Source organism: Podarcis gaigeae (assembly GCF_964106915.1).
Source record: "Podarcis gaigeae genome assembly, chromosome: 1".
Classification (NCBI taxonomy): Eukaryota; Metazoa; Chordata; class Lepidosauria; order Squamata; family Lacertidae; genus Podarcis; species Podarcis gaigeae.
The window spans coordinates 107,802,819-107,823,052 of record NC_139678.1 but is presented as its reverse complement, the minus strand read 5'-3'; the positions used below and the strand labels follow the sequence as shown (position 1 = coordinate 107,823,052).

Below are 20,234 nucleotides of genomic sequence, written 5' to 3'. Positions count from 1 at the left end.
TTGCTGAGAAAACTGCAAATCTCAGATTCCTAGCATCAGGGATAGTTCAGTGGTAGAGCCCATAATTTGGTTATAAAATGCCCAGCTTCAGTCCCCTGGTATCTCCAGATAGGGCTAGGAAATGAATTCTGTATGAAACCCTTGAAAGCAACTGTTAGTTGATGTAGGACATACTGAGCTGCTATCATCATCATCATTGTCGTTGTTGTCATCATCATCACCACCATCAGTTGTTATTATTAGCCACACACAAGGAACTCCTAAGGCAAATTACATCCAATAAACAGAAATATAAAATGCATACAAGTAAACTAACTATACACTAAAACTCATCAAAAAGGTTGTAATATTGGTGCCTGGCAGGCTTCCATGGAGAGAGCATTTCACACTCAGGAAACCACTACAGAGAAGACTCTCTTTCTCGCTCCCCACCCCAGTGTGGCGTAGTGGTTAAGAGTGGGGGACTCGTAATCTGGTGAACCAGGTTCGCATCTCCGCTCCTCCGCATGCAGCTTCTGGGTGACCTTGGGCCAGTCACACTTCTCTGGAGTCTCTCAGCCCCACTCACCTCACAGAGTGTTTGTTGTGGGGGAGGAAGGGAAAGGAGAATGTTAGCCGCTTTGAGACTCCTTCGGATAGTGATAAAGCAGGATATAAAATCCAAACTCCTCCTCCTCCTCCTCCTCCTCTTCTTCTTCTTCTTCTCTCATAACACTACAATGCCACTAACCTTACAACTCAGTACAAATGTACTGGTGGGGGTGGGGGTGGGAGAGAGAGCCAGAGGAGGGGGAAAGTGTAGGAAAGCCAGAGGAGTGTTAAAATTAACAAGACTGGATTGCAAACAGCTTTCAGACTAGCTGACACAACCTTAAGGGGAATAAGAAAGAAAGAAAGAAAGAAAGAAAGAAAGAAAGAAAGAAAGAAAGAAAGAAAGAAAGAAAGAAGTGGCACAAAAATAAGAAATCTTGCATCTTATTTTCTTTTTAAAGCAACTGATGGGTGTGATACGTGGATAAGCACCTATTCAAAAGAAGAATTCCTGAGTCATTTCGCACGACCAGACAATCCAGCAAACACGTCTTTCTTTTTTTACAGTCCAGAATGCTAGCTGAACCCCCTCAGGTTCTTTCAAAATGTCGAGATTCCTACATTTGCAGTTGGGAAGCTCACCTTTTTTCTTTTTCTTTTGGCGGCCACAAAAGTGTTTTTGCAGCTATAGCAACATTTTCCAAGGCAACCTAGTGCAAACTGTACTCTGGGCTAAATTTAGCAAGTTTAAGAGGTGTGTGTTTTTATTGTGACCAAACACAAACCAATATAATTTTCCTTTGTTCCTTTGCTGGGGCTCTCAGTTGTGTTATTAAGAACAAATCATCTTTGATCGGGGGGTGGGTTGGGGGTGGTTCTTGTGGTTAATGGTGTTTGGTCCAGTCATCTGTGCTTGTTTTCATTGCCATTCTTAATTGAATTAATTCAAAACACTGTTTTCTGCAACACCTATAAATATATGGCTGCAAATGTGTGGTTGTTTATTAATTTGCTGATTTTACCTCTGTATCGTAGGCTAGCTGTATATTCTCACATACCCCTCCCTACTCTCCACCCAGAGAAGCAAAAGATCTTAACAGAGTTCAAGGAGAGGCAAAAAGACTCAAAGAGAACATGAAGCTGGGGTGTTGAGGAATATGGCCTGGTGAGAGGAAGCGTGGCTGGGAGACAAATAGAGAGGATGCTGAGGTTCATTTGGCTCCCAGGACTGCGGTTCACCATCATTCTCTATTGCCAAGCATGGAATCATTTAAACCTTAGTCTAGTTCAGGAGTGGGGCACTTACAGCCCTGCAAAGGCTGCTAGTCTCCAATTCCCATCAGCCCCATCCAGCATTGCCAGTGGCTGGGAATACTTGGACAACTGTCTAGGAACTGCTGGGTGGCCACAATTTAATCACACCTGCTTTAGTTGCCTGGCAGTGAGTTAAACCTACCTAACATGGAACCGTACAATTGTAGAGTCGGAAGGGACCACATGGGTCATTCAGTCCAACCCTCTGCAGTTCAGGAATCTTTTGCCCAGTGTGGGACTTGAACCAGCAACCCTAAGATTAAGAGTCTCCTGCATTAACCACTGAGCTATCCAAAATTTTTGTTTAGGCATTCCACAAACATTTGCCCCACTGTGCAGTGATTGTGATGTTTCCCAGAATTACAGCCCATATATTTTCTTTGTGGGAAGAAAAAAGATTTTTAGACATTATTTACATGTAAAAACGATGGTCTTTTACAAATCAGCTCTTGGAGGAATGTAAATAATGTATTGTATTGTTTGCATTTCCATCCTCAAATGAATGAAGTAGTTTTCCCATTGTTTTTCACCCCATTAAAATGTGGGTTGGGCATTTATTATATTTTGAGTTACAGGTATGAGACTGCTTTCTTTCCATGTATCCCTGGAAGTATGACGCACAAGCTAGCCAGCAAAATCATGGCATTGCTTAGAGCAAGGCTTTTACAAAGTTCTTCAAGGTCCTTCCCCTTACTTCTACCACAAGAGGCTGGAGCCAATTTGACCAAGGCCTAGTCTGGCATTCGACTAAGTATTACACAGATTGAAATTAATTAACATGACTGAGTAAGGTCCATTAATGTCACCTGGTCTGTTCTGAGTGAAACTTAGTTGAATACACTTCTAGGGGCAGCATATTCGGGACATAATTTGCCAAAACATTCCATGCTCTAAATTGTATCTGAAAGTTCCTTTCATCCAGCCTCATAACTGAGCCAGTATGACAGAACCTGTGGCCACACCAGTCCACTTTATAAATGCTTCTACTCATACTTGAGGCTAAAGCACAGTGCGAGCATCATCATGAAGACAAAGGAAAAATAACTTTTGTGGACATTCTCTAGCATAGCCTACTCCCATATTTTGTAGCTTTGTTTAAATAACAACCTCCACTCTTATATTTTGGCAGATATCACCGACAGAAGAATATGGGAGGAGGATCACAGCAGGAGCCACCAGGAATCATCCAGCCAGTCCGCATTGCCCCATGTCACGTGGGGCATCTCTGAAACAGAGAGTGAGATCAACTATGGAGAAGTGGAACAGAGGCTGGATTTACTTCAAGACCAGCTCAGCAGGTAAGGAGGGACATGAGGGAAAGAGCAAACCTTGGCTATCTGTCATGATTAATAATGACAACACAGTTTCTCCGGTTTGTGCCTGTGAGCCCAAAGAGAGTGGCAACCCCAAAAGTTCAGCCAAAAAGGACAATTTGATCAATCATCTTAGGGAAGAGGTTGGTTCCTTTTTCATTGCTCAGTTATTTCTATTCCCTAAAGCAGGGGTCAGCAACCTTTTTCAGCAGGCGGCTGCACTGTCCCTCAGACCTTGTGGGGAACCGGACTATATTTTGGAGGGGGGAAAGAAAAAAGGAACAAATTTCTATGCCCCATAAATAACCCGGAGATACATTTTAAATAAAAGCACACATTCTGCTCATGTAAAAACACCAGGCAGGCACCACAAATAACTCAGAGTTGCATTTTAAATAAAAGGGTACATTCTACTCGTGTAAAAACACGCTGATTCCCAGACCGTCTGCGGGCCAGATTGTGAAGGCAATTGGGCCGCATCTGGCCCCCGGTCTTAGTTTGCCTACCCATGCCCTAAATATTCCCTCTGATCCCTTTTTCCATGTTTTTTTCCTTCTCCCAGAAAATGAAAGTTTGCAATGTGTGGCTGTTTCCCTCTTTGAAAAGAGTAGCCTAATGTGTCAGCTGCCTTTGAAGCATGTGTCACATTCCATTGCAAGAACATTCAATGTCTGATGTGAGAGCTATTTTGCTACTTTCTTTGTAATAAGCAACTGCAAACTCGTTCCCCACCCTGCAAAAAAGAAAAGGAAAAAGCAGCTCTATAAGTGTCACTTAGTCACACTGTGCAAGGAAAACAGTTGTTTTCTTTGTCAAAATACTGTATAGGTAAGCTTCCTTTTCCTAATGCACTCCATATAATATTTCAACACTTCTCTCTTCTAAGTGCCTACGATGTTATGGTAGCAGTTGGTTAAAGAAGACAGCTCTCAGCCTTGTTCAGAATAAAGTGAAGTAAAGCTGATTAGTCATACAGCACAATTCACCATATAACTGCATCTATTTCAGAGTATTCAGAATTTATTTGTTTCAGCCAGTAATGCTAAAAATAAAAATTAGCTGAAACCATAAAAATAACATGGAGTAATGAAACAATCCTAAGCAGAGCACAAGATAGTATCAAATAAACAGCAGAATTACCCAGATTTATTTTGCAGCAGCCAAGACAAATGTACCCATTATTGATCTCTTGTTATTTGCATGTAAAAATTCTGACTTCTGGTTATTTGACTAGTTGACCCGTGCCTTCAATAGGAAACAGAAGAATTTATTCTGCACATTTGGGTGGGGCGTAACAGAACAAAATATGTGCTGCTGCTGCTCCTGCTTCTTTGGCAATCATTTGCAGATGAGTAAGATTGTCTTCCATGAACACAGTTTTAACAGCGAGTCCGTAAGTGACTGTGGAGACCAATTCTGGATCCACAAGTCCTTCCACAGTGGGGACATAGGTTTCTGGGCAGGAGTTGATCACGGTAAGGGTTTGCCAAGCATGCCTTCCTCTTAGCGCGTTTCTCCCTTTCGTCCTGAGGAGTGTCTTCAAAACCCATGATACCTTTGGTAAAGGCTGTTCTCCAACTGGAGCGCTTGCAGGCCAGTGTTTTCCAGTTGTCTGTGTTTATACATTTTTTTAGATTTGCCTTGAGAGAGTCTTTAAACCTCTTTTGTTGACCACCAGAATTACGCTTTCCATTCTTAAGTTCGGAATAGATAATCAGGCATCCGCACAACATGACCAGTCCAATAAAGTTGATATTGAAGATTCATTGGGGTAATAGAACAAATTAAGTGCAGGAGATATTCAACGGCTTCCTCATCATCTTAGATTTTAGGGGAGGGTATAATATTGCCCAAGGGGATCTTGGGCCTGCATTTATTGACGCGTTACTCACGATTCCTCTTGTCAAAACACTTTTTGACATGGAAAAGGGTCATGAACTACTATGGTAGATCATCTGCTTTGCAAGCAGAAGGTCTTAGCTTCAGTACCCGGCATCCTGTCTGACAGCTTGGACAGCTGCTGCCAATCAGTGTAGACAGTACTGAGCAAGGTAGGCCAGTGGCCTGACCAGTAGTCAGGTATCCCCATCTAATAAAACAGAAGGGGTACCCAGTGGGGTGCCTAAAAGAGCCTTTAGAAACTTGTTCTGAGATTATGCCATAGGAAAAGAAAGCCAAAGAAAGCCACAGGCTTCAGATTCTGTGGGTTCAATTTATTTTGGAATGCATAAATCCTCCAGAATTCCAGGACCCCAGTAACAGATTGCTCTGTTTTAGTCCCAGGGCATAGTCTGAGGGACATGGGTGGCGTTGTGGTCTAAACCACTGAGACTCTTGGGCTTGCTTATCAGAAGGTCGGCGGTTTGATTCCCTGCAACAGGGTGAGCTCCCGTTGCTCTGTCCCAGCTCCTGCGAACCTAGCAGTTCAAAAGCACACCAGTGCAAGTAGATAAATAGGTACCACTGCAGCAGGAAGGTAAATGGCATTTCTGTGTGCTCTGGCTTATGCCACGGTGTCCCATTGAGCCAGAAGCGGTTTAGTCATGCTGGCCACATAACCCAGAAAGCTGTGACAAATGCCAGCTCCCTTGGCCTGAAAGTGAGATGAGCGCCACAACCCCATAGTCACCTCTGACTGGACTTAACCATCCAGGGGCCCTTTACCTTTTTTTAAAAAACAAAAGCCTTATATGGTGTAGCAACCTTGTTGAATCTGAAGAAGTCAGGATCTGCTCAGTGGCGAGATGGGAGACCACCTGGAAATCTCACCTCCACCACCTTTAGTTCTATCAGCAAAGTAAGGCAGAATATAAATATAACAAAATAAATAAAAGTGTGTGTGCTTGATCCCCAGTAAAGAATACTCTCAGACAATGGAATGATTTAACCTGCTCTGTTTTATAGAAATCAAACTTTCCAGTCATTTTATACCCAAAGACAATCATTTTGGGTTTTTTACCACAATGGACTTTTAGGATGCCGTCTTATGCTCACCTGCAAGGACCACTGCACTCCATGAAACTTTCGCTTGAGTAGAGAAGTATAGGATTGCACTGCAAAGCAGTAGAGCACACTACAGGCTGCAAAGCAAACTATCAGACCATCTTTACGATTATCCACTATTTGTTGTGGACAAAAGTATTAGACTTTGGTTGTTTCCAGATTACCTCTTATTAAGCATTCATCCTAATTGCCTTGCAAGGATGTATTTTGATGTTGCATCAAGCTACTGTTATCCAACACATACCTGTGTATTTTCCCATCACTTTCCTTATTGCAAAAAGTCAGAATTGGTGTGGGGATTTTTTGGAAGGGGGGACTGGATCTGTTGCCCAAGAGCATTGCATTTTAATTATGCAACCTGGATTTGCTAGTATGCGATTGAATCCCACCTGTGAAATAGCTTCTGCTTGGAAGCACCCCCAGTTGACCTAGTGCATTCTATCACAATAAAGTTTTAGGTTTCTGGTGCCTACAGCTTCAGGCTGAATTACAGATTACCTATTCCTGGTCAGTTTTTCTTCAATCGGAATGATGAGCCCTGTCAGTGCTAACCAGCCGCTGATTGTTGTAACCAAAAGGAAGCAAATCAATAAAACAACTGGCAAGATCTGATGGAACACAGATAAAATTTGCTTTGCTCAGCCTTAAGGCACAAACGAAAGTAAAGTCACCATATTTATCTTGTTGACTCCTTCTGTTTAAGAATTGAAGATTAAATTTGAAGAGGGACTTTAAGATTTACTTAATCATTCCTCAGATTGTAGGGCAGAAAAAAAAGGAAAAATAATAATCTTCCTCAAGAGCCAACGTAACTGTTAGTTCTTTATTGTCCTTGCCCCATATGTGTTAAAATCGCCTGCCAAGACAGTAATAGAGTCAATATATCTATACTCAGTAACTCAATTCTAAAACACAATTTGTTCCAAGTTAATTCTATACAGAATTTCAGGTTCCCAGGGCTGATATAGATGTTAACTATTAAAAGAGAGGAAAGAGGAATCCATACTGTAATTACCAGAGAAAACATAATTCAAGCTTGTTTGTTCACTCCTCAATTTTAGGGCCATATTAAGAAAAAAGTGACAAAGCCTTTTCCTGCTAGTTTATAAGGTAAAATAATTTTGTCTGAATCAATAGCGACAATCCAAGCTTCTTGTAAACAAATCATATTGTGTCTCCTAAGCCGTTTTTGAAGATCATCCCCAGGGCAACAAGTGGTCCAGCCAGCAATATTCCGTGGAAACAATAGAGAGGCAGCTATTATTCCCCATTCTCTGGGGAAGAGTTCTTTGTCATTGGGACAAGGCATTTAATCAGATCGGGAAGGAAACACTCAACTTCTCCTTAATGGAAGTTCATTTCCCTGCAAGATTTCACTAGATGGTAATGAAGATGGCCTGCCATCATTCTTCTCTTTCAGGCAGCCTAGAATTAATCTATGGCCCAGAATTGTCAAAAACATAATTTGCTGTCAAACAGTCTCCTCTTTCTCTCTTAGCCTGGGTTTGCACTGGGTAATACAGGAATCATATTGGGATCTGCTGGATTTTTATCTGCACATGCAAACTTGTGTATTTAGCCTTGTGGTTGACTAAAGGGTTTTCTTGGTTTACATTTTTCAAATGTAGAGGGGGGAGCCAAAGGTGGCTTGACCCCCCCACCACCACCCCCATTTTCGTTTTTGACATCCTTAAGGCACCTGCAGATTTTCAGTATTTTGCAGAAAGCACATACTGGAATTTTATGTTTGTGCCATTTATGTGGATTAAAGGGCTCTGTTGTCCTTTTCCAACAAATCCACTTAAGAAAACTGTTTGCAGTTAGGAAAGTGATACAGAAATGCACTGAGAAGTGCAGGATAAACGAATGATTTGTAAGCACTCTGCAAGCAAATCAGGAAGAATGCCCATTTTCATATATCTGCCCAAAAAACAAATCAGAATGAATCCTCAATAAAAACCTGACAGCCTTATCACTATGTAAGCTTTGTGCAAGTAAATCAGGATGAATGCTTAATAAATAGGCTCTCTTAGCTACTGTTCTTACAATTTATAGGGAGTTTGGGCAGGGGCCTGGACTCTCAGGTTACTGAGCATAGATTTGCAGCCTGAATTTTAGTACATGATTTGGCAGTCGTCCTCAATTATGGCAGATTACTTGTCAGCTGATACATTTTATATTAATGACAGGAGCAAGCTAGGAATAAATCACACAAAGTAAAGTGGAGTTTATTTGGGGGGGGGGGGACAGGATCTGCACAGGAATATCAGGCCTAATGAGCACATCAACTCTTCTTCCGTAGGTCTTGCCCCCATGAAGCAGTTGCAGAGACTGAAGGTTTCTGCCTTCCCACAACTGCCTAAGTCCCCTCAGTAAAACAAATGTTCAGTAAAACATATTGGAAATGGCTAATCCAGGCAACTCTGAACAATATCCCATTACAGTGGTACCTCGGGTTAAAAACTTAATTCGTTCCGGAGGTCCGTATTTAACCCAAAACTGTTCTTAACCTGAAGCACCACTTTAGCTAATGGGGCCTCCTGCTGCTGAAGCACGATTTCTGTTCTCATCCTGAAGCAAAGTTATTAACCTGAAGCACTATTTCTGGGTTAGCAGAGTCTGTAACCTGAAGCGTATGTAACCTGAAGCGTATGTAACCCGAGGTACCACTGTACATCAGTGCTCTGTAATCTGAAATGATTGGCTGAGTATAGGCTCCTAAACATCAGAAATTTGCTAGAGTTCAGTCAATAAAATGGATCCTATCTTAACTGTAAAACAAAAATGTTGTAGCTATCCCCTGAATTTAGAAATGGGCATGAAATGGGCATGAAAACAGAAGGAAAACAGAAGATATCCTTTGGCACGACCTTTCGGTTTCTGAAGGCTGAAGTATCTCGCAGGACCACGCCCCTTCCCTTTTGCAAACGGGCACAGAAAAGACTTGCAAGAAAGCAGCACTGAATCTAATTGGAAATTGGCCTTTGTCCAGCCTTTTATGTTTTTAATAAAAAAATAAAATAAAATCATTTCCCTAGGATTCCATTACTGTCAGCACTTTTGTCATGACAAATGGGCAATTTCATCCTGAATTGACAAACTCAGTCTATATTAGTCACCGAGTGCTCCTGGGCACATTGCACTGTACATTTTAACAAGCAATTTAAAGCCGATATAAGACTTCCCTTGCATTCTATGAGCCAATAAAGCCTGAATAGCTGTGGCCTAATTTCCAGTGGAAAAAAATAATAAAAATGCAGCAACATGACATATGTTACAAGACAGCAGGTAGCAAGAAGCATGCAGAGAGCTCTGTCTGCTGCTTCCTGCCTGACAAACCCTTGGTGGTTTGGGATAATCATTTGCAGTGGAGCAGCTTACCTGAGAACTCAGGGCTGTGGCTCTAACTGAGAACTGGTGAAAACTGCCACCACATTTTCACTTCCCTGGATTTCTGATCAGTTTACAGAGTGTCATGAGTGTTTATTTATTTCATTTGTGAATTAAATCTAACTTACTTTTTTGACAACAAAGCGCCCAAGGTGACTCACAACAGTTTAAGAGCGACATGTAACCACATCAAAGTAACAAAATGCTGTTCGTAACAGAGAGATCAAATGAGGAGCAACGGTAGCAAAATCCACAACAGCAGGAAACCCTCCTCCTCCCCCTCAAAAAAATAAATAATACAAATTAAGACAGATCAAACACCTGGCAAATACGGAAGCACCTTTTTTCTGCTTGCCTGGAAACAAGCTAAGAAAGAGGCAGGCAGGCAGGCTTCCCAAGGAAGGGAGTCCCAGAATTTTGGCAACGCTACTGAGAACTCCCTGCTGTGTGTCTGAGCTTCAGTGCATGGAGGAAGGCTTTTAATGAGAGATTCCCTGCATGTTGAGCAAGCAACCACCATAGTGAAAATTGATCAAGAAAGGGTTTTGCATGGAAACCCCTGCGGGAACAAAGGGGGAACCTATCCATTTTCGCAGCACCTCTCACCTGAGATCATTTGGATCACCGTTTTAGAACTGTTTACCTGAGAAAAAGTATCTTGCTAGTACATCCAGGTTATTTCATAGTTCCTGCACAGCTGGTACCAGGGGAGAGCATGCCAGTCCCCAATAAATATTATTTCTCTTTCAGAAATTGAACATGTTCAGGATCGAATGTTATTTTGAAATGCATTACAGTGGTACCTCGGGTTAAGTACTTAATTCATTCCGGAGGTCCATTCTTAACCTGAAACTGTTCTTAACCTGAAGCACCATTTTAGCTAATGGGGCCTCCTGCTGCCGCTGTGCCGCGGGAGCACGATTTCTGTTCTCATCCTGAAGCAAAGCTCTTAACCAGAGGTACTATTTCTGGATTAGCGGAGTCTGTAACCTGAAGCATATGTAACCTGAGGTACCACTGTACCTGTATTTGTCTTTCAGAAATTGAACATGGGGCACAAAACTTCACCCTTTTCTCCTCCTTCCATTGAACCTCTCCTATAATAGTCCACACACACACACACACACACACTGGTGCAGCCATTGAGCTCCTGTCTGAGATTTGAAGAAGGGCCTCCTTAGACCAAATCTGAAAGGATCTACTCCTTCCCTAAAGCTAAATTGGTCCCCTGACCTGGGATCAGGCACAAACTTTGAAAGCATTCTTCTGCCACTGAGTTCCAGCTGTTCAAAAGCTGCCTGCAATCTGCTCTGTTGTGGGCTGTCGTGCAAACTACCTCCCGCCCAAAGAAGATACGTTAGCTATCTTCAGATATCTCAAAGGCTGTCACATGGAGGATGGAGCAAGATTGTTTTCTCCTGGTCCACAAGCTAGGACCCGGACCAATGGATTCAAATGACAAGAAAGGAGGTTTCCGACTAAACATCAGGAAGAACTTGCTGGCAGTAAGAGCTGTCCAACAGTGGAACAGACTCCCTTGGAGGTTTTAAAGCAGAGTTTGGATGGCCTTCCATCTATGTGTGATGTAGCTGGGGGGTGGACTAGATGGCCCTTGGTGTCTCTTCCAGCTCCACACTTCTTTGATTCTGTAAAAGAAAACTGCTTGCCATAGAGTGCCACAAGGAATCTTCTCCCCCTGTTTATTCTTGTTCACAAGTATTAAGTGAAGTTACTGCAAGTTGTGGCTGATTCTTTCTTGCCAAAACTGTGTTATCCCTACAAACATACTTACTGATCTCTTGCTCCTTTCCCAGGCTTGAATCCCAAATGACTTCTGACATTCAAACCATCCTACAGCTGCTGCAGAGACAATCGGCACTTGTTCCACCTGCCTATAGCATGGTGGCCACTGGGGCAGATTATCAGAGGCCAGCTGTCCGAATAGTGCAAAGTCTTCACCCCATAGCATCTATTAAAACGGACAGAAGCTTCAGTCCTTCACAGGTATGCATCTGTATACAGGTACAAATATGTCAGTGGCTATTGTGGTTTATTCGGCTGTGTCCTTTCATGGGCAAGAATTCACGTCATCAGATGCATCCATATACAAGCATGAGAAAAGCCTTGTTGGGTGAGATCAAGGGTCCTTCTCTAGGCCAGCATCCTGTTACCCACAGTGGCCAACCTATGGGATACCTATGGAAGCCCCACAAACAGGATCCGAGAGCTGCAGCCCTCTGCCACAGTCGTTCCCAGCAGAAGCACAATGCCTCTGATGCAGCTTATACTCACTAGGACTGTTAGCTATTGATAACATTCTCCCTGTGAATTTATCTGTGTCTATTAGACAAGCTATTGCCTATGAAGGTGTTTATTTGTGTTATGTATACATCTTACAATAATGCCAGAGACCCAATTTCAGACCCTCCAAGTATCTGTATTTTCCAGGGACAGTCCCAGATTTACAGAAGCCATCCCAGTTTCTGATTTGATCCCAGAATGTCCCATTTTTTCTTAGGGCATCCCTATTTTCATCAGAGAAATGTTGGAGGGTATGGAGTTATGTGACCTCCCCTGAGCCAAGGAGATAAGTAACTATACAACCTTTAGAAGACATCTGAAGGCAGCCCTGTATAGGGAAGTTTTTAAATGTTTAATGTTTTATTATGTTTTATATGTGTTGGAAGCTGCCCAGAGCGGCTGGAGCAACCCAGTCAGATGGGCAGGGTATAAATGATTTTAAAAATTAGCATTATTATAGAATAGGACGCCCTTATTTTCATCAGAAAAGTGTTGGAGGGTATGCAGTTTTCACTTTTAGGTTTTCATTAGAAATGGACTCTTTAAAATGCTTTCTGACCCTGCTGTTGTTTGGTTTCGTTTTCTCAGTGTCCTGAATTTCTAGACCTTGAAAAATCAAAACTGAAATCCAAAGAATCTCTCTCGAGCGGAGTGCATCTTAACACTGCCTCAGAAGACAACCTGGCATCCTTTCTGGAACAGGAGCAGGCCCAGTCTTTAGAGCTGCCCCAACAACATCATCGTAAGGCTTACCTCCACCAAATCAGACACCCATCCTTGCCAGATTCTTCCCTAAGCACTGTAGGAATCTTGGGTCTCCATAGGCATGTTTCTGATCCTGGTCTTCCTGGGAAATAACCCTTTTATACTCTTACATCACCTAAAATGTAAGTGCTTTTAATGGCTGGGTTTCCCCCCTTTTTTATTTTGTATTTAAATCCTCTATACTTGACTCAGGGGCTGCAAGGATATACCATTATATGCAAAAGTACTGTATATTTTCCTAACTTTGTAGCTTATAAGGTAAGGTTAACCAGTAACAATGTAAATATATAAATATATACATATATATATATATATATATATATAAACAAACTGTATGTTCCAAATATAAAGCTGCCAGCATTCTCAAGGCACCTTATATTTTTTAATTTTTTAAAAAGCACCTGCATGTTTGGAAATGATAATGGATCTGTTGCATGGAGACTACTATTTACTGTTTTCAACGAAACCCTATTTTACTGCGGATATGCCTTCCAAAAAAAGCACCCAATAATGATGGTCAACACAGAAATTACTTTTTTTTTTAAAGAGCTACTCTGCAGCTCCAGCAAAAAATAATAATAAATAAAATTTCAATTTACCTTTTGAAAATTATACAGTGGGCATTCCGGCACTGAACTTCTCTCCCCCCCCCCCCTTTATAATCAACACAACCATACCATGGCTTGGATAAAAGACTACAGTAGCTAAGTCTTCTGTGTTTCGGAAGTCATTCATGTAACACACCATTAGCAAAAATAGGTGACTTTTAAAAATAAAACTGCTAGAGCAACTGAGCTGCACAGTGGAAAACATCATCAACGACTTGCACCCCCATTAACTGAATGATGTCATTAAAAAAAAAACTTATTTTCTCTTTATTAAAACCACATCAGTACCTATAAGCTGCCACCCTACAAAAGGCAGTTAGCTGTCAAGAGACCCTCAAACATAATCAAATGCAATAAATATAATTTCTACATAACACAGAAGACTTTGTTCCTTTTGTTCAATGTGGAAAAGCTGAGTGATGGAAATATTTGGCTCCTTTTTATAATGGACATGGTTGCGTTTTGAGAACTCTCTCTTAATTTTCTACACACACCGGGGGGGGAGGGGAAGAGACTGATCCAGTTGTGTTCTTACATTATCAGAAGGGTTTTCAATCATCAGGTACTTCTGCTAATGGAAGGAGGCGACCTGCAAATTTGCTCTTCCTCCTGAAATCCCACTACCACCACTTTCCACCATGTTCTGGAGACTCCCTGAACTCTATGCAGCTGATTTTGGGGAGGTGTTGCTGGGAGGAGAAATTAGCAAAAATGCCCCCACTCTTCCTCCATTAGCAGATGCCTTCACTGGATCAAAACTCTTTCCATTGGCTGCAAGAGCACCAGTTGGGTTCTGCCCAATTAGATAAACCACTTCAACATTGTTTTCCACCTGGGTTATTTTTTAACCTTAGGGCATTCTCACACAATGGCACCAGAGTTGCCCATTCATATAAAACTCCTTACATGTTAAATTTGTTCCTTCCGGGTAGTGGAGCACAATGGGTAGTCTTGATCCATTCTAGCACAGTACCCACACACTGCGAGGGGCAAGGGGTGGTCGCCGTAGGGTTCAGTAGAGCCTTGGTTTTCTTCTGATCCTTGGCACACTCTCAAATGCAAGTATGCAAATGTAGAATAGGTAAAAGGTAAAGGACCCCTGGACAGTTAAGTCCAGTCAAAGGCGACTATGGGATTGCGGTGCTCATCTCGCTTTCAGGCCAAGGGAGCCGGTGTTTGTCCACAGACAGCTTTCTGGGTCATGTGGCCAGCATGACTAAACCGCTTCTGGAGCAACGGAACACTATGACGGAAGCCAGAGCACACTGAAAAGTCATTTACCTTCCTGCCACAGTGGTACCTATTTATCTACTTGCACTGGTGTGCTTTCGAACTGCTAGGTAAGCAGGAGCTGGGACAGAGCAACGGGAGCTCACTCCATTGCGGGGATTCGAACCGCTGACCTTCCAATCGACAATCCGTGCTGTTATGGGAACCAGAAGGTCTATTCATACACTGCTGTGTCTCTGTCCACTCCCACCCTACCCTGCTTCTGAACCAAGGCAGAAGTAGTGGGAAAAGAGAAATGGGCTGTATTGAACCCTATGGTGACCCATTCATTAAAAAAGCAGTGTATTCTAGGGTGGAGCATCTCCAAAGTATGCTTATTCTGAACATGCATTCCCTAAACACATATTGAAGCAATACTATTCATTGAAGTGAATGGGGAGAGGCGAGTAGTTCCCAGAAAGCTACTGTAATATGGAAGCATTCCTAAAGATATATATGTACGATTGGATGTTCAGTCGGTAGAACAGAAGACTCTTAATCTCAGGGTTGTGGGTTCGAGCCTCACTTTGGGCAAAAAGATACCTGCATTGCAGGGGGTTGGACTAGGTGACTTGTGGTCCATTCCACCTCTACAATTCTAGGATTCTAATATATGCCTCAGTGTGCATATATATATATATGCACACCTCTTCAAGTACAGCTGTAAACCTTATTACTAAGTAAACCAAGTAAGTCTATCCGGTGTCCAAAGCTGACTCTACGACAGCAAATTATTCAAAGATCCATAGGTGTTAAATACAGTCTATACTGCATGTGCATAATGCTTTGTGAATACTAAGATTTAATTTTATTAAAATATAACACGCTTCAAACGTTGTGTTTGTTTTAGAAGAGAACTGACCTTTCTCACTACGGTATTACCCAAGTCAAAGCAGCCACATAATTCCTTAAACTTAAACAAAAGCTTTAAGATGGGAATCTACCAAAAGTGATCCAAGTCAGTTGATTTCTGTAGGTCTGTGATGTGGTGTGAGGAGAACAGGAAAAGGAAAAGAAAAATGAGGGCGGCATCAACAGCAGGAAGAATGTAAAAAGCAAGACCACTATCCTGAAATTACTATTTAATAAAGGGATGGGGAATTATTGTTTAATAGAGGGGTGCTTCTTTTAAAGCAGCAGTGGAGGACCTGTTGCTTACCTACAATTCCCATCAGCCACAGCCAGCATGGCCAATTGTCTGGAATGATGATGCTCTAGTCCAGCAATATCTGAAGGCACATACATTCCCTCCATCCCTGATTTAATCGGAAATAGGACTGCATTGTAACAATCATACATGATCATGAGTAGCACTGCCAGCCTTTTCTGTTGATCCATGTTGGACATATACAGACATTCCTACATATATTCTGTAGAAGAAGAGAACCAAACGGCTTTCGGAATTACCAGTTTAATAACAATTGTAATGCATAAGGCTTTGCATTGTTTGTGTTTAGGGGACACACTTATGGTGATGAGTGTGTAAGCCTTTTGAGATCCACCAGGACTTTTTGAGCTCCCAAGATCGGTCGACAGGGTCTATGCCCGTTAAAGGCAACGCTCTGATTGCCATTCCTCTGGGGGACTTGGAAAGATCACCTGTGTGACAGGGAAATGTCACCACAAGGTGACAACATTTGCCCCGCTTTTTTTTTCTCTTCGGTTTCTTCGTTTCATAAATGTGCTTTGGCGTGTGAAATCAAGTTCGGAGCTTATGAAGTGCAACAATAGGAAAGCTAATGTTGTATTTCACATGGCTGGTCTCAATTTCACAGATGGAGAGTACCTTTATAACCACAAAGGAATTACCTGTCAAAAGTGTGAACTCAGCCTGGGACAAAAGCAGCGAGTCACCCTCGATTCCCGAAAGAGCTTGACGAAGGGATGTTTTGTTTACATATTCTAAAGTTACGTTTGATTCAAAAATTGTGCTCAGAAACTTTTAAACTAGGGTGGGGAACCTCAGGCCTCTAGGTCTCTATTGGATGCCTGGAACTCTTGCCCAGGCCACTCCCATTCCCAGGCTGTGCCCTCGAACTTTAAAAATGTCCTCTTGTTTACCCAGACAGGTGGCGTAGAGGTATATATGTGGGGTCAGACATTTGCATGGTGAGAACCCATGTCTACTGTTTCATTGGTAAGAGTCGCATCTCTTTCTCTGCTTTGGCCTTTAGTCTCCACAACTACTGGTATGTGCCCCCTGCCCCAGATGGGGGGAGCTGAAAAACATTCCCCACTCCACTTTTAATAGGGGGGTTTGGTTATTTCTTCATGTGCATTAATACAGCAGCCTGCCTTTCCCCCACTCCAGTTTCTTGTCAACATCAGCTTGCACTTTGATTAAAATACCGTATTTTTCACTCTATAAGACACACCAGACCACAAGCCGCACCTAGTTTTCAGAGGAGGAAAGCAAGAAAAAAAATATTCTGAATCTCAGAAGCCAGAACAGCAAGAGGGATCGCTGCGCAGTGAAAGCAGCAATCCCTCTTGCTGTTCTGGCTTCTGGGATAGCTGCGCAGCCTGCATTCACTCCATAAGACGCACACACATTTCCCCTCACTTTTTAGGAGGGAAAAAGTGAGTCTTATAGAGCAAAAAATACGGTATGTACAGGAGATGATGTCTTCTTCCTCTGTGCTTGTCACAAGCATTATTCCATTATTTAAAAACAACAACCCTAATTCTCTCAAATATTTGGTGCCACTCTTTTCCCTTGCATATTTTATCTCCATGATGCTTCCCATCAACCGCATCCTACTGGCTTCTCTGCTCTCTCATCTTTTGAGTGGCACCTCTCCATCCAGGCTGGGAAAGCAGTCCTGAGTAAGATGTCAGAGCCACAGGACTTATAGGAACACTATAGGGAGATATACCGGTACATTCTATTCATGCAGCCCAATGCATTGCCTTGCTGTGTTCAGTTGGGCTTACTCCTCTGTAAGTGTGCACAGGGATTGTAGCTTTCAAATGCCTACTTTAATTAAAATCCCTATCTGTTTGCTCTGTACAATCCCCGTTCTGTCATATATAATGTCCCATGTGAATTAAGCACTATGTGCTTAGTTTTTATACAGCTTGGAATCAGCCTGACTCTCTCATCAGCCCTCCAGTACTGATACATTTGAAAGGATAATGCTCCATCAGCTGTGGCTCACTAGCTCAAAGAACGGAAGGAAGGAAAGCCTATTAGTGGTCATGGATCAGCATAGCCCTGCTACAAGAGTTCAAAATGTGTTATAATTGAATAGGTTTCTATGTGAAAACCAAGGATTTTTGAAAGATCTATTTAACATATAACAAATCCCCACTGGCACATAAAAATGCTTGCACTTATGTCATTAAGCTATCATTTCTAGTTAGACTATATGCCTGTTGCAAAAAAAAATTGGCTCTTTTACTTTATTCCTTGCATTCTTTTTTTAGGCCCGCTGTGCTTTCCCTTATATTCTCTGCTACATTGCCCCATCACTGGATCCTAAATGCACATCTTCCAAACATGTCAATGAGAACGCTCTCATCACTAACCAGCAAAACTCTACTTAAGGCAGTAACGCTGAGATCCTTTAAGGAACTCGTTGACTCTCACCTGAGTTTATCATGCGCCTATGCATTAAGGTGAAAGCCATTTCAGTCGCTGTGGTAAACAAATGTGAACTTTCTTCTCTCTGTAAATTGAATTATTTACGGTCCAAACTGAAAAGATGACACCTAAAATATTGGAATGGGGAACTGTCTTATAAGCAGAGATTAACCGTGAGATTCTGTGTCCACTCAGAAGTAAGTCCCATTGAATTTATTGAGACTTATTCTCAGCTCAAGATGTGTAGGAAGTTTCAGCCTATAAAAGCTTGTTGATCTTATTAAAAGAAGGCTTGAGGAGCAACAGTAGTATTCTGCAGATATAGTCCAGGGATGAACTTGAATCAGAGCACTTCAGAAACTTTAGGTACCTGCACTAACAGTGGAATGTTAGTACAGTTAGGTTAGAAATTTAAAAAGGTTCCAAGTCCACAAATCTGAATGCACACAGTAATAGTCTGTTCCAGAAATATCAGTTATAGAAGATGGAGCTCCAATATTCTTGAATCCTGAGGAAATTTAAGCCAGTTAAAGCAGGGCTAAGCTTTTTGTGCCCCCAAACGAAAACAAATTGGCCCTCAAAACATTTTTTTTAATTATTTCAGCAATTTTTATTAGGTTCTCCTGAAATTTAGCCTATTTACATCACGGTGGTGGCATGCAGTCTGAGCCTTCTGTCTGAAGTTTAGATACAGATGCATCTGTAGAACTGAAGGGTTGTGTGGTTGCTGTTTTCTCTGAGCTTTAGTTGTGCCTCATTGAAGCAAGGAAGCGTTGGTTTGTTTACACCCACATTTGCATTTCTCCTCTCCAGCTATCAGGAGCAAGCCACCAGATGTTTGGCAGCATGGAGATAGGCCTGCTCAAATTGCCCTTGGAAGATTTTGCTTCTGCTAGTCATACTGATCACTACATATGGCAGTACTGTAGTTTAAAATGTTCTAGATGGCTTTGCTATTTTTGTGTGTTTTTAATGCTCGAAGCCATTCATGATTTTAATTGAAAGAGATGCAAGTATCATGTCCCAGGTTGGACAAACAGGGGGTTTAGGGGAGAGGCAGGTCTACTGCAAATGTAGCACTGCAAACTCAATCTACGCTCAGCCAATCCCAATTTCCCTGCCTTCTTGCAACCACTCCAGGAGGCAACACTGATGTCCATGCCCGCCTTTTAATCTCATTTCTAGTTTTTCTCCCACCTGCCTTTGATTCTGGCTGCACCTACTGTTGGTCTTCCCACCTTCTGCCTCACTAGCCACCTCTGGGGAGAGGGTATCTCACTTGCCTTCAGGGGAGGGGTTCAGCCTCACTTATGCCAGTTATTACTTAAATGGTGGGTGGAGGACCAGTGAGCCTCGCAGTCACAGTCCGAACAGTGTCGCCTCACTGACTTGCATCCACCCTTGGGCTTCAGTAATTTTCAGACATCTCAACCAGGTCTCAAGACTCCTTTCTATGGGTCCATTTGTAGAAATTAAATTGGACACCACTAGCTAGCCTCCCCAATCTTCCAGATATGTGTTTCAGGTCCAACTACCTCCTGCCATTAAGACAGACTCCAGGATAATGAAGATGTGCAGGCTTGCAAAGAGTTTGCTTTTATGTGTATCATCCAACTATAGATCTTTTTTCAGCGGTATGCACAATGGGTGGTTATTCATTTGTGATCCTACATTATTTTGGGACACTCGGCAGCAGTTGCTGCATCTAATTATTTTTTGTTACATCAGTTATGACATGCAAAGAGTACAGACTGATCTTCCCAAGTCATCCCTCATAGAACTGGCAATATGCAGTGTATTTAATCTCAGATAGATTCCTCTTAATCATTGAGGCAGCCTCACATATTTGCATGATCAAGGAAGTAGAAAATTTTGTGTGTAGAGAAAAATAGCACTGTGAGAAGTGTGTAACACAGGGATGTGGAATCTGTATCCTGTCAGCTGTTATTTGATACCAGTTTTCATGATTATTGCCCATATTAGCTGGGGCTGGTGGGAGTTGGGATATTCCTGGGATAATGCTACCCTTCTAGCAAACACTGATTTTAGAAAGACTGGAAACATGCATGAACTCCACCTGTGTATGTAGCAAGAGATTTAAAGGAGTTGTACTACAACTTTTTCTTCGAAATTGTATAGCTGGTCTCGCACACTTCA

At 42.1% G+C, this 20,234-nt stretch overlaps 1 protein-coding gene across 12 annotated transcripts in view; it reads left to right on the top strand.

The window, feature by feature from the left end:
* KCNH7 (potassium voltage-gated channel subfamily H member 7) overlaps nt 1-12,933 on the top strand; it is a 264,759-nt gene extending 251,826 nt beyond the window's left edge. For all 12 annotated transcript variants that reach the window (XM_083704656.1, XM_083704663.1, XM_083704661.1 and 9 more), the window contains 3 exons: nt 2,975-3,143; nt 11,366-11,555; nt 12,441-12,933. In XM_083704656.1, the coding sequence (XP_083560782.1) occupies nt 2,975-3,143; nt 11,366-11,555; nt 12,441-12,710 (629 nt within the window). In that variant the 3' untranslated portion in view covers nt 12,711-12,933. The remainder of the gene's footprint in view (nt 1-2,974; nt 3,144-11,365; nt 11,556-12,440) is intronic.
* The last annotated feature ends 7,301 nt before the right edge of the window (nt 12,934-20,234 follow it).